General features: G+C 34.0%; 1 protein-coding gene and 1 long non-coding RNA gene across 2 annotated transcripts; one reads left to right on the top strand and one right to left on the bottom strand.

The window, feature by feature from the left end:
* Positions 1-440: 440 nt before the first annotated feature.
* Positions 441-7319, bottom strand: LOC110800663 (uncharacterized). Its single transcript, XR_008923393.1, has 4 exons — positions 6948-7319; positions 6702-6860; positions 1607-1672; positions 441-746 (listed from the first exon to the last, which is right to left on the bottom strand). It is a non-coding gene; the product is annotated as an uncharacterized lncRNA (long non-coding RNA).
* Positions 7320-8473: 1154 nt separating this feature from the next.
* LOC110800662 (transcription factor bHLH162-like) lies at positions 8474-11858 on the top strand. Its single transcript, XM_022005969.2, is given in 4 exon segments — positions 8474-8581; positions 10489-10674; positions 10676-10819; positions 11790-11858. Coding segments are annotated over 4 exon segments (486 nt in total). The 5' UTR covers positions 8474-8494.
* The last annotated feature ends 882 nt before the right edge of the window (positions 11859-12740 follow it).

Genomic DNA, 12740 nt, shown 5'->3' with positions numbered 1-12740 from the left:
ACTAATCTGGGACGGATGGAGTATATTGTTTATATTATTCATAACCCTACCCATAGTCTCCTCCACAACCTTCTCTACCTTCCTTCAATGTCATCTTCTACGCCAGGTATGTAATTCATTTTCTCTATGTACCCCTTTATTGTTTATTGTCCATACCTGAAAATTTTCGATATTAGGGTTTATCAGCAAACAACCATTAACAAAATTGTACAAATCTATTTTTTTTTATCAATATCGATCAATGTTGACAATAGATGAAGCTGTAAAACCATTACCTACAATATTTGATAGATCTCCATGCTTATTTTGTTATATTTTGTCATTAAAGAAGCAAAATGATCCGATATTAATTACCATAGAGGTGTTAAAATCGGTAGAGCTAAAATCATATGGCTATAACCTTTTGTTGGATCAAACAAAATAAATTAACAGTATGACACTAATACTGTAACACCCTCAATTTCCATACCTGATTAGGTCTTATAGCGGAAGCATAAAATAATAAATTAGGGGTATTACCGCCACAGTTAGGCTACAACCCAAATGTAAGGCTATATTATCCATCAATAATCCAACCTTATAAATAAACCAACATTGTCATAATTAAATAACTTAAACCAACCACCCAAAATATTGTTACAAACTGAATTAAATAAAACCAAAATGTTTGTCTTTAGGTGATCTACGTTATTAATAACTTGCTACTAGTAGTTGTGAAACGGTCGCTCATGACGTGTCACGCATACCTGTAAATTGGAAAACATATACAGAAGGGAAACCACAAATCAGTGGAAATTGAGTAAGTACTACTTCACCCTGTAAAACATTTTCGAAAACTTTTTTCTTACTTTGGAAAACATTTTATCTTAAAAACGTTTCATGCATAGATAGCACGTAACAAGCACACGCACTCAGTCCATAATTAACAGTTAATTAATTACTTAGAGGTAAGAGAACAAGATAATTCCACCATAATTGTAGTTCGAGACTACCACCCTAATGGGTGTAACCACCAAAACAGGTCTTAGTCCTTAAGTGTGCACACCCCCCAGTGAGTGTTTTTAACTCAAAGGAGTAGAATAAGCCTAGGTCGTGCTAGTTAGCTCCGACTAAAATATTAAGACACGTTATGTCATACCACCAGTATGTTCATCACCTTAGGGGATCCTACCTAAGATGTCTTACCAACCAAGTGTATTTCACTTTACGTAATTACTGTTTAAGAGGTCTCTGCGTGATCAACATATACACAGATCAAATATATACAAGTCGTGCATGTATTCATATCTATTAACTGCAGCTAGTTTCTTAGGATTCATCTCAATTATTAGAGCCAAAAGTCCTTTATCTTTACTTAGCTGTAACCTCCACCAAATATTTCATAACTATGACCCATGGAAAATGCCGTATATATATTAGCTATTGTTTCGGTTACATTCATCGTTTTATCCAAACCAAATTAAACATGGCCATAATTCATGAAAGAAGATATACATATATAATTATATATAAAGAACTAATCATGTCGTACATACAAAACACACGTAAGTCACATCAAAACCATGCTTTTACAAGGTTTAACAAAGCGGTGAACATAGTAGCTTACCTTGGTAAGCTAGTCTCACAAATTGCACACACGAACACTAGTAGGTATTCTCACGCCCTACGTTCTCTACAAACAAGCGTAAAATAACCTAGTGTCAGTATATGTAAGATGCGGATGTAGGTTATACTAGATTGTACAACAGTAACCGGGTATGCGTAGATAAAACTCGACCATGTTAGTGTGTATAATCGTATGAGAAATCAATACTTTCGGAAAACGATTTATTTGAAATTAAAATAATACAAAATGAAGAATAAAATTCTTTTAATTAAAGTGGGACAATATCATCAACCCCCACGTGATGATTGATTCCAAGAAAGCAATGGTGTTTGCCGCCCATTTTCCAAAACATACGGGAGTAGAAACGTACGAATTGCTACAACCAGTACAACTTCGAGAGGGTGGGTTACCTTCGCTTATGCTCGGTTTTTAGCGCTTAAAGATCAGGTACAAAGAGGGATGTGAGGGCTTTACAATGGTTGTCCTTATGGTGGATTTCGGTAACGTTTAATGGTGTTTCGGTGCAGTCGAAAGTAGACAAAAACCAACTTCCGCGATCGAGGTTTGTTTTTGGCTTTCTTGAGAGGTTCTTCCGGTGAGGCTTTGAGAGTATCTTATGCTTTTGCAAAAACCCTAGAAGTAATGACTAAGTCTCATATTTATAGGGAATTATAGAGATGTGATATTACGGTTAAGATAATGATTGGTATGCTCCTAGGAAGATAAGTGTTAGTTGCTAGATTATTGGGTTTGTTATGGAAGGGATGCTATATGATAAGTATAGTTTGAAAATATTTAGATAATTAAAAACATGATGAGATAAGAATCAGTTTGATCTTTGAAGTTTGAATTACATACGGACGAGTTAGCGGGAGGGATTGAGAGCTAGAGGGAGATTAATATCCAAAGTGCCTTTATGATAGGATTGGTCAAGTAAGATATGTCCTACTAATTATTCTAGTAGTTTGTTAGTTCTGTGAGTTTGTTAGAGGATTATGGGATAAGACATGATAGCATGGTTATTGTGAGCTATTTACGTAAATCCAAAATATAAGAGTGGAGTGAGTATTTGAAACTTGATCGGTTAGGTTTGGCGGAAATTCTTCGAAATATTCGAAATGTAAATATACAATATAGTTAATAAGTTATCTAAAATAATAAAATAGAGATCACTTTTTAATTAATTGCTCAAATAATAAAGTTATTTTTGTAAAATATGTCTTATTGGGCATATCGATTGACAAATAAAATATTAATTTAAAACCATATCTAATATTGTTAGTGATAAAATACGGGATATTACAAATACACCTAATACTTGTCTTTGACAATAAATAGAATAGCATGCATCCTAATAATTTTATATACATGTATTTATGGTGATAGGTACCGAAGCTGCAAACATTGTGAATTTGAAGTGTTTTCACGGAGGGAAAATGGAGTTCAAGGATGATGTAAAGGAGGGTATAGAATATGTGGGAGGCTCTTGTGTCGAGGGAACAATAAATATCAATAATTTTACTACGAAGAATCTAAAAATGATGATTAAAAGCTTAGATCATTCAATTGTTCCTATTTCATTCTCGTGAAGAAGATGACAATGGAAATATTTTGTATCATGTAAATTTAAATTTTGATTACAGAAGAGAATTGGATAGGATAAATATCAACATGCCAGTAGAAGTGGTGGAAGGAAGCATAAATGAGGATGGATTTGAGGAGGCATACTTGACTGACATTGAAGCGGTAATTTATGACGGAGAGGCAGCAAGTAGTGATGAAGAGTTTATTGATGTTCAAAATAAGAAAAGGGAGTGGGCCGGGTCAATAAGAGATATAAATCTGGAGGAAAAAGAATTACAGAGAATTTGGAAAAGGTTTTGAGTGATGATCACAATAGAGAGGTCTGGGAAAGTAGAGAAAAACAAAAGTCTAGGGCTAGGGATGACTACTTGGAAACCATGATTTAGAAGGACAATGTTATGAAAGAGATTCTGAGGATTAAAGTCCACTAGTGATGAGGAGGAAGATCCAGAAGTTTTTAAAAATGTGAATGGCCACTATTTGATCCTAGTACCACTTTTGGGCTAGTTCAAATAGAGTTGGTCAATTGTTCCAAGATGCAAGTGTATTAAGGTAAGCACTTATCTATTATAGTTGTCAAACATACACATCCTGGAATTATTGTCACAATGAATCTAATAGGGTACTCGTAAAGTGCAAGTTCTACGTACCCTGATGGGTGTTGTTGGAAGCTTAGCGCGAGATACATGAAAGTGTATGGATGTCTACAAATACTTTTTTCTCAAGGATGTCCACAATTGTACGCCTACCATGAAAAACAAAAGGGTTCATATATACCTACTTTCTTGGAGAGGAGTATCAAGAAAAGCTCCTTAAACACCCAACTTGGAAACTGAAACTTTTCATCAAGGATGTAGAAGAAACCTACGGTGTGAAATTAATAGATGGCAAGGTACTAGGGCAAAAAAGTATGCTTTTTTTGCATGTAGCAAGGTAGTAGAGAGACAATACGAGTCTTTAAGAGCTTACATGTATGAATTGAAGAGTTCTAATAAGGGGACTAGCTTATTCCTGGCCTTAAAACCTCACATTTCAAAACCTATTCCTCAGTTTCACATGATTTATATCAACTTTGCAGCTTTGAGAAAAAGATTCTTACATGGATTTAAGAAAGTGCTGGGACTAGATGGAGCATTCTTGAGAGGTTAGTGTAAAGGTGACATACTAGGTGCCATAGGTAGAGATGCAAATAATCAAATGTTTCCTGTAGCATGGGCTATTCTGGATTCTGAATCAAAAGAAAGTTGGTCGTGGTTTCTTAGACATCTTATAGATGATTTAAAAATGCAAGACGGAAAAGGATGGACTCTATTATCTGATCAACAAAGGTATTTATGCTTATATTTTGCACGCTAAACTAAATAGAAGAGTCATTTATGATAGCTAACTGGTTGATTGTTTTATTTTATTTTTTAAAAATTAGGCATTGCTGCCTTTAATAGCTCAATTGCTGCCCAATGTTTCATATAGGCTATGTGCGAGACACATCTTCACAAATTGGATAAAGATTATCAAGGGAGCTCCATTGCATAAGTTGTTCTGGAGAGCTGTAAAGGCATATAATGAGAAAACATTTCTCGATGTTATGCAAGAGTTAAGAACACAGATTGCGGAAAAGCTTATACGGAGATGTCTGCAAGAAATGTGAAAAAAATTTGTCGAAGCTATTACAACACTTGGGCATCTACTGATGTTACTTGCAATAATATGGCAGAAACATTCAACTCGTGGATTGTAGAAGCTAGAGAAAAACCAATTTTGACAATGTTAGAAGAAATAAGAAGGCAAGTGATGGGCGAGATGGTAGATGAGAAAGCAGAAGCTGCAAAATGCAATGGCATTGTCACCCCTAGAATTCGAGCTAAATTGAATGATTTTAGGCAAGGTACAAGGAATTGGAGGGAAATTGAAGCTAATACAAATGTGTATGAGGTACAACACATTCATAATAGCAACCTACCATATGCCGTCAGACTTGATCAAAGGAAATGTGCTTGTAGATATTGGGATGTGAATGGGTATCCGTGTCTACATGCAATAACTGCAATATGTGAAAAAGAGAATCCGAAAAGTTATGTGGGGATTTGGTATCACAAAGATACTTATCAAACTGCATACTCATTCCCTCTAGAGCCCGTGAATGGAAAACATTTGTGGAAGAAAGTTGAAGGAGGTCCAATTTCGTCAAGTGATGCTAGAGTGAAGCATGGGAGGCCACCAAATAAGAGGAAGATAGCATATATATGGTGAAGCTAAGAGTAAAAAACATCCCTATAGAGTCCCCAAAAGTGGAAAGCAATTGTGCTCTAATTGCAAAGAACCTGGTCATAAATACAAGACATGCCCACAAAGGATTGCCTAGGCTAATGCATCATTTAATGTTGCTAATATATGAACAAGTTTTAGCATACTTTAATTTGGATAGAATATGTTATGCTCTATTCCATTTCTCTTTGATTTTTACTACAAGCTTCTCCTTTTTTTTTTGTAAAGGTCCATTTACCAGTACCAAAACTGCAATAATACTAGAGTGGTTTAAATCTCTGTATTTGCATTTCCATGGAGGAAAAACTTGATTTGCATTTCTATACCCTGCTTTTGTAACTCAATTCATTAATTGGTAAAGCTTAAGTAAAAATTGATGGGTAAACTAATCCTAGGGACAACAAAACCAATATGACCCCTTCTAATTAATAAACCAACCATTCATTCTCATAAGTTATATATGTAGCACGGAAACGGGTACGGAGACAAATACTAGGACGGGTACGGGGACGGGAAACGACAAAATCAAAATTCCAAGAAACGAGTAAGGTAAGGATACGGCAAAAAAATCTAAAAAAAAAATTAAAAAAATAAATCCTTCATTTCGGAAGAATATTTCTCAAGTACAAATTCAATGAAAAGAAAAATTAAACATAAAAAACCAGCTTTGGGAAGAAAAAGTAAACATAAAAAAAATCAGTAATCAGCTTTGGGAAGATACAGCTGTATATCTTCCTTTTTAAAAAAATAAAAATTTAAAATTAAAAGTACAGCAACAAAAGGGGTAAGCCCTAACTTCCCCTCATTCTTTCTCCCTTCCCCGGTTCTCCCTTTTCACGCCGCCTTCCCCTTTCTTTCTCCCTACAATTGCAGAAGCTTGAGCAATCAACAATGGTGAAGAAGGCTCAAGATTTAATCAGATAATTAATGGATCAAATCATCTCAAGATCCATCTTGCGTAATTGGCAACCTTAAATTTTTCTCTCTCGAAATTTAGGGTTTATACCAATTTGGGGCTTTTAATTTGAGGTCAAAATTAAAGCAATTCCAGGTCATGAAAAGAGGTTTTTGGGTCGAATAATCATTTTAAAGCCGGATTAAGTGTTAATTTAAAGAAATAATGGTTTGATTTATGTTTTTTTTCCAGATTTTGAACTTTGAATAATTGGTTGGCTTTATACTTTGAATTTTTTGGCTTTTTTGTATGGGTACTTATATTCGAGACCAAGAAGTATCTGAAACATACCCAGAAATGGTGTTGACCGTACCCATTTAAGTTGACCGTACCCAATATTTGAATACGAATCTCGTACGTACCCATGAGGTACCCGTACCCGAGAGGTACCCGGTACGGATACCTCACTAAACTGCGTTACCCGTGCTTCATAGCTCATAAGCCTCATTTCTAATAAACAAAAACAGAAATTCAAGAACAAAAATCACCAAAATAATCAATTAAAATTAACATGCAAAAATAAGAAACAAAATTTACCTCAAATTGACACAATACTAACACAAGTACTCATGCCTTTAAATTTTTAGCCGAAATCCATAGCTTTGGGGAAGTTTTGACAGTGGATTTGATGAGCATAAAAATTGTAGAACTTGATGATGAGGCAAATTAATTAGATGTGCTTTCTAGTATCTTAATTACTTGAAGATCTTCTTCTCGTATTCAATCCCAACTTATTTTGCTCATTTCCCACAAATTATATCACTGATTTTATTTTTGGGGAGGTTGAGAGGCGAGGGAAGGAAGGAGGAGAATAGTATTAGTTTATAGGATTTTGATGGTGAGAGAAGGTGGAGGTGGAAATATGGAGTACCTGGTATCCGATGAAATCGGAGTAAATGTATTAACTGTTTTAATACGGTAGTTTATACTGTATTTTGTAATTTTACAAAATTACACATCTTAAAAAGTACTTTAACCTCTTTAAAAAAAAAAGTAAGAAAAACATTTTAAAAGTCATATAAAAAAATCAGGGTCCAATTGCACATAACATAAAAGTCTAGGGTCAATTTGATACAATTGAAAAAAAAGGGGTTAAATTGCACGTTTAAAAGAAGTCTAGGGGTTCATACTATGATATTTTTTATGCCTTTACTACCCTTCTCTTTATTTATAAATATACCTACATAGTGCAGTGAGATGAATATATCATAAAAACAAAAAGAAAAAAACACATACTTTAGGGTTTGAGTACTTACTATATTCTCTATATCAGTGTTATTTCTAGCTTATCATAAAAAACTATGAAAAAGAACTCTAATGGTTGTTATCTAAATAAGTAATTGGAACGATTTAACTGGATGTTGCGTAATACGAACTGAAACGATTGTCGTGCCGTGGCCGGACCACTGCTCTAAAAGATAATTCCGCGCTACCTCCGATGCAGTAGAACACTTGCGGTTGCCCTCCAGGGTTTACACGACACCGAGAATTATGTGCACTCACAATCCCCGATTGGAGACCAGAATATTTGCCCAGAAAGAGAGGAATCTGAGAGATTGATTGATTGTAAGTTTCTGTATCTTTTGTGGAAATAAACGATGAATTTATAATGAGGCTTTGGGAAACTGCAACAGCAAAAAACGGCTAGTGGAGAAGTTACGGGAGTAATGGGGAACTGCAACAGTCATAAAACGGCTAGTGGGGAGTAATGACGTGATTAATGGAGCAGTTTCCAAAGTTAGTGGGTTGATTAAGTCTTCTGACTTAATCAAACCGCCTTTGACCAAAAAGAATAACCCGGCCCACAAAACCCACCCCACGCCCGCGAACCGCATTCGCCAAGTACCAAGTACCAAGGCCCTCGCCCGAGCCCGGCCCGGCGCGAGTGTGTGTGTTGTGACCACCCATGCCACTCACATGCTTTCTTAAACAAATGATTCCCTCAAGCCCCAAATATAAACATTAGAAGTAGTTGGCTTTTTTTCCATGTGGGACTTTTCACATTCCCTTTTCCCCACTCATTTTTCTTTTGTATTCTCACTAGGATTTCCAACAATGGTTCATCCAAAAGAGACAGGAAAACCATGGAGAAAGACCGAAGAAACCAAATGAAAAATCTCTATTCCGAACTCAACTCACTTGTCCCTCAGGATCCGTCCTCTTTTCCAAGGGTCTCTCTTTTTCTCTACTCGATATGTTTTTAAGAACTGTTTTATGTTAGTTTATCTTGCATGCATATATACTTAATTAATATAAATATATGTTTGAATATATTTAATTATCACATTTCTATACATAGTATATTATTTTTCGATGAGATTATAGCTAGTTATTTTTTTTTTATATACTCCATGCATCTCCAATCCAAAACCCTATATCTACCTTCTAAAAGGGGAGAGGGGGGCACTAGGTTAAGATAATAATCATTCTATATAGCGGTAACATATATAATTAGTTTTGAGATATACATGCATAATCACATCTTTAAGCGCGCATTACCAATTGTCTGTTGGTTCAGTGGTAATTGAGGCAGAACTTGGTAGGGAGAACTCGTGTTCGATCCCCCGCAACAACAATTGGGAGGGGACTGAAACCTATCCACCCAAAACTCGCCCCGAATCCGGATTATCCCTAAGAGTGAACCGGGTGCTAACACCAAAAAAAAAACATCTTTAAGCGCGCATTCACTAAAACTAAGTACTCCGTATTTTATAGTTTTCACACCGGCCCATAAAAGTAGTGCAACAAGAATTTAATTAAATCTATTAACATTTTTTTTTTTTGTGTTAGTATCCGGTTCACCCTTAGGACTAATTTAAATTCGGGGTAAGATATAGGTGGATAGGTTTCAGTCCCCCCAATTAATGTTGCGGGGGATCAAATACGAGGTTCCCCTACCAAGTTCAACCCTAATCATCACTGAACCAACAAACAATTGGTAAATCTATTAACATCTTGCAAATTACTTATTTACCAAATTGGCTAGTTTTACCATTTTATTTACCAAATTGACTACTTTATAATTTTATTTACCAAAATAGCTAATTTTAAATTATATTTCTCAAACTAGCTACTGTTTTGACTTTGAAGAAAAATCAATCAACCAGCTTCAGTTTTTTGAGTGAACTAGTTTGAGTTATTTATTAATTTATTTATTAGTGAACCGGTTTGAGTTTTCATTTATTTATTTATATTGAACCGGTTTGGTTTGAGTTTTTTTTTTTTTATCTTGTTTGAGTTTTTTTTTAATAGTGAACGGATTTGATTTGAGTTTTTATTTTTTTTAATAGGGAACCAATGTGGTTTTTTTAGGGACTTATTTTTATATGTATATCTTTTGGGTTCATTTTAGTTTTCTAATACCTAAGTAAACTATAAACGTCATTGGAGAAACGTCATTGGAGAAACGCCATTGGAGTCCGGTGTTTTGCAATTTCTCCAATTGTCTATCGACATTCATAAACGCTAATATTTTTTGATTAAAGATTCCAAGAGGAAAATTGACAAGTATGTAATTTTCTTTCTTTTTGAACGTTTAATGCTTATTTTTCATGCATATATATTTGAGATTCAATTATATATTCAATGTTCTGGAATTTTTGTCTTCAAATCAGCTCGAATAAATAGGAAAGGTAAAATAAAGAGTTAGGTGGAAGAGTATTATATTTGCCCAAACTCTTGACATCTCGTACGATTAGGAAAATAAGGGAATGGTTCATCTAAAACATAAACTAAAGAAAATAATTTTACTTGCCTTTTAGTAAAAAGTATTAAAAAATCTCCAAAACCCGGTTCACTTGTTTAAAAAAAAAAATCAAGCCAAAGGTTTTTTTTTTTTTTTTTGCATCAAAGTCAAAATAGTCATTTTGGTAATAAATAGTAGCTAATTTGAGAAATAGAAATAAAAAAATAAAAAATAGCCATTTTGGTAAACAAAATTGTAAAAGTAGTAATTTTGGTAAATAAATAGTAGCTGGTTTGGGAAATAGAATTAAAAAATAGCCATTTTGGTAAATAAAATTATAAAAGCAGCTATTTTGGTAAAAAAAATCGATACAATTAATTATATGTTATGCAGGCAATTCCAGATCAAATAGATGATGCAACAAACTACATCAGGCAACTTCAGGACAACATCAAAAATTTGAGTATGACCAGGGATGAGTTGCAGGGATCAGCTGGAGGGTATAATGCTAATAGAGGAAGTTACTCGACGAACTCGCCGGTCCAAATCGAAGTGACTGAAAATGGGAATGCCCTAGAGGCTAGAGGTGACTGTGTTGACGGGGTTGGAGTGCCAGTTTGTTTTCACTGAGGCACTCCGAATTCTGCATGAGGAAAATGCTGAAGTTGTCAACGTTAACTATTCTGTTGCTGAAAACATTGTTTTTCACACCATTCATGCACAGGTATGATATAATTAAATATGACTTAAGAAAATAAATGAAAGATAAATAAAAAGCTAGACTAGCTTGGTAATTTATCAAGAAATTAAACTATTATCGATCTTTAATTTGTACATAATTTTGTTAATTTAATGCTACGTTAGTTAATTAGGGCATGCTCTTTTTAATGAATTTGTACTAAACTTAACTTACACTTACTGGTTAAAAAGAACATGTTTAATCCCCTTGCAAATTAAAAGTAATAATGTTTTATGTACAGATAAAACCGAGGATTAACAGTATTACTCCGTAAATAACGACAATAATGAAGGTGACGATAGGCCAGATACCTATACATGCACTGGATATGACAATTTTGTTTTATAGACACATAATCTGTAGATCTGGACCATTGATATATAATTAGAACAAAGTATTAAATCAAGGACGCTAATTAGTTCATTTAGAGTTGTCTAAAATTTCTTAATAAATAATAAATATAATACTGATCCGGAAAATATTTTGTAAAGTATATTCTAAATTGAATAAATTTTTTAATTAAGTTATACATTTCTTCCTTAACCGGCTCAACTAACTTCTCGTCCCATTGACATATTTATTTAAGGTGAAGAAAACATGTCTAATTTGTAGAGTTTCGTAATTGATTTACCATCTACTGATTTTATTTGATTATGAGTACATATACTTCATCTGTTCCGGAAATATCACATCATGGTTGACTTTTACTTCTCTAACCATTAGTTTGACTCTTAATATCGCAAATCGTGTGCAAATAAAAATTATAAAAAATTAATATTTAGAAAATATTTATTGATACGTATCTAACATGACCCTACATGACTAAAGTTCTCTTACGTACGAATCATAAAAAATAGCCAAAGTCGTAGTGTGAATAGTGTAAAAAACAAATAGTGCGATATTTTCGGAACGGAGAAAGTATTATTTATGGTTTAATACATTTTATAATTTGTAGATGGGCGAGGCTGCGTCGAGTAATGCTGTTGCAAGGATTACTCAGAGGTTGAAGAACTTTGAGCTTTGATTATCGCATGCTGGTTTAAAGATCGATTGATATGCCTAGCTAGGTCATAAAAGTTTATGGCCCTAGCTAGGTTATTATATCTTTGATTAATTGTTATGGTCATTTATTAGACCTCTATTATGTAATAATTACATGTTGTTATAAGAATGCTCGGCTGGTTAGATTTAATCCAAACCAAGTACTTCATACTAAATTGATCGGTAGAACATAAATGCGGAAGCGTACCTTTCTCCATCGGATTGATGAGCGGTGGATTATGTATCTTTCAATTCTATATGATTTCCCTTGTTATTCTATTGATGATGAGATATCAGAGAAAATAGAAAACCATATGAGTTGGGGACCATAATCCTAACCCTAGCACCTATAAATATATAAAGTCACTACAAAATTATGGATTATTAGAGACGGAATTTGAGACGGAAACTATAAGCATCTCAAACTTGAGACGGATTACTAAAATTTCGTCTCTAAATTAAAATTGAGATGGGATTGTATATAGAGTTTCAAACTTTTCGTCTCAAATTTGTAATGGACTTGCCAAAATTCCGTCTCAAATTTTTTTGAGACGCCCTCTATAGGGACGCCCCATTTCGTCTCAAATCCGTCTCCAATCATCAATTTGAGACGGATTTGGACTATTTAGAGACGAAATCCCTCGTCTCTATAAAATGATTTTTTTGTAGTGAGTCTTTCATATATCCTACTAAGCCCATCATAAAATAAGAAATAGAAAAGTAAGTCTTTACAAATATTAGCGCATGCCAATAAGATACCTATAAACCAATAATAGAGGTCATTAATTAGAACTCTAATATGTAATAATTACAAGTTGTACTTGTGAATTTTATCCCGCAGGATTATCATCTTATTCATTTGCTG

Source organism: Spinacia oleracea, chromosome 6, assembly GCF_020520425.1.
Source record: "Spinacia oleracea cultivar Varoflay chromosome 6, BTI_SOV_V1, whole genome shotgun sequence".
Taxonomy (NCBI): Eukaryota; Viridiplantae; Streptophyta; class Magnoliopsida; order Caryophyllales; family Amaranthaceae; genus Spinacia; species Spinacia oleracea.
Note: the sequence above shows the minus strand (reverse complement) of the source record. Positions and strands in the feature narration are given on the sequence as shown.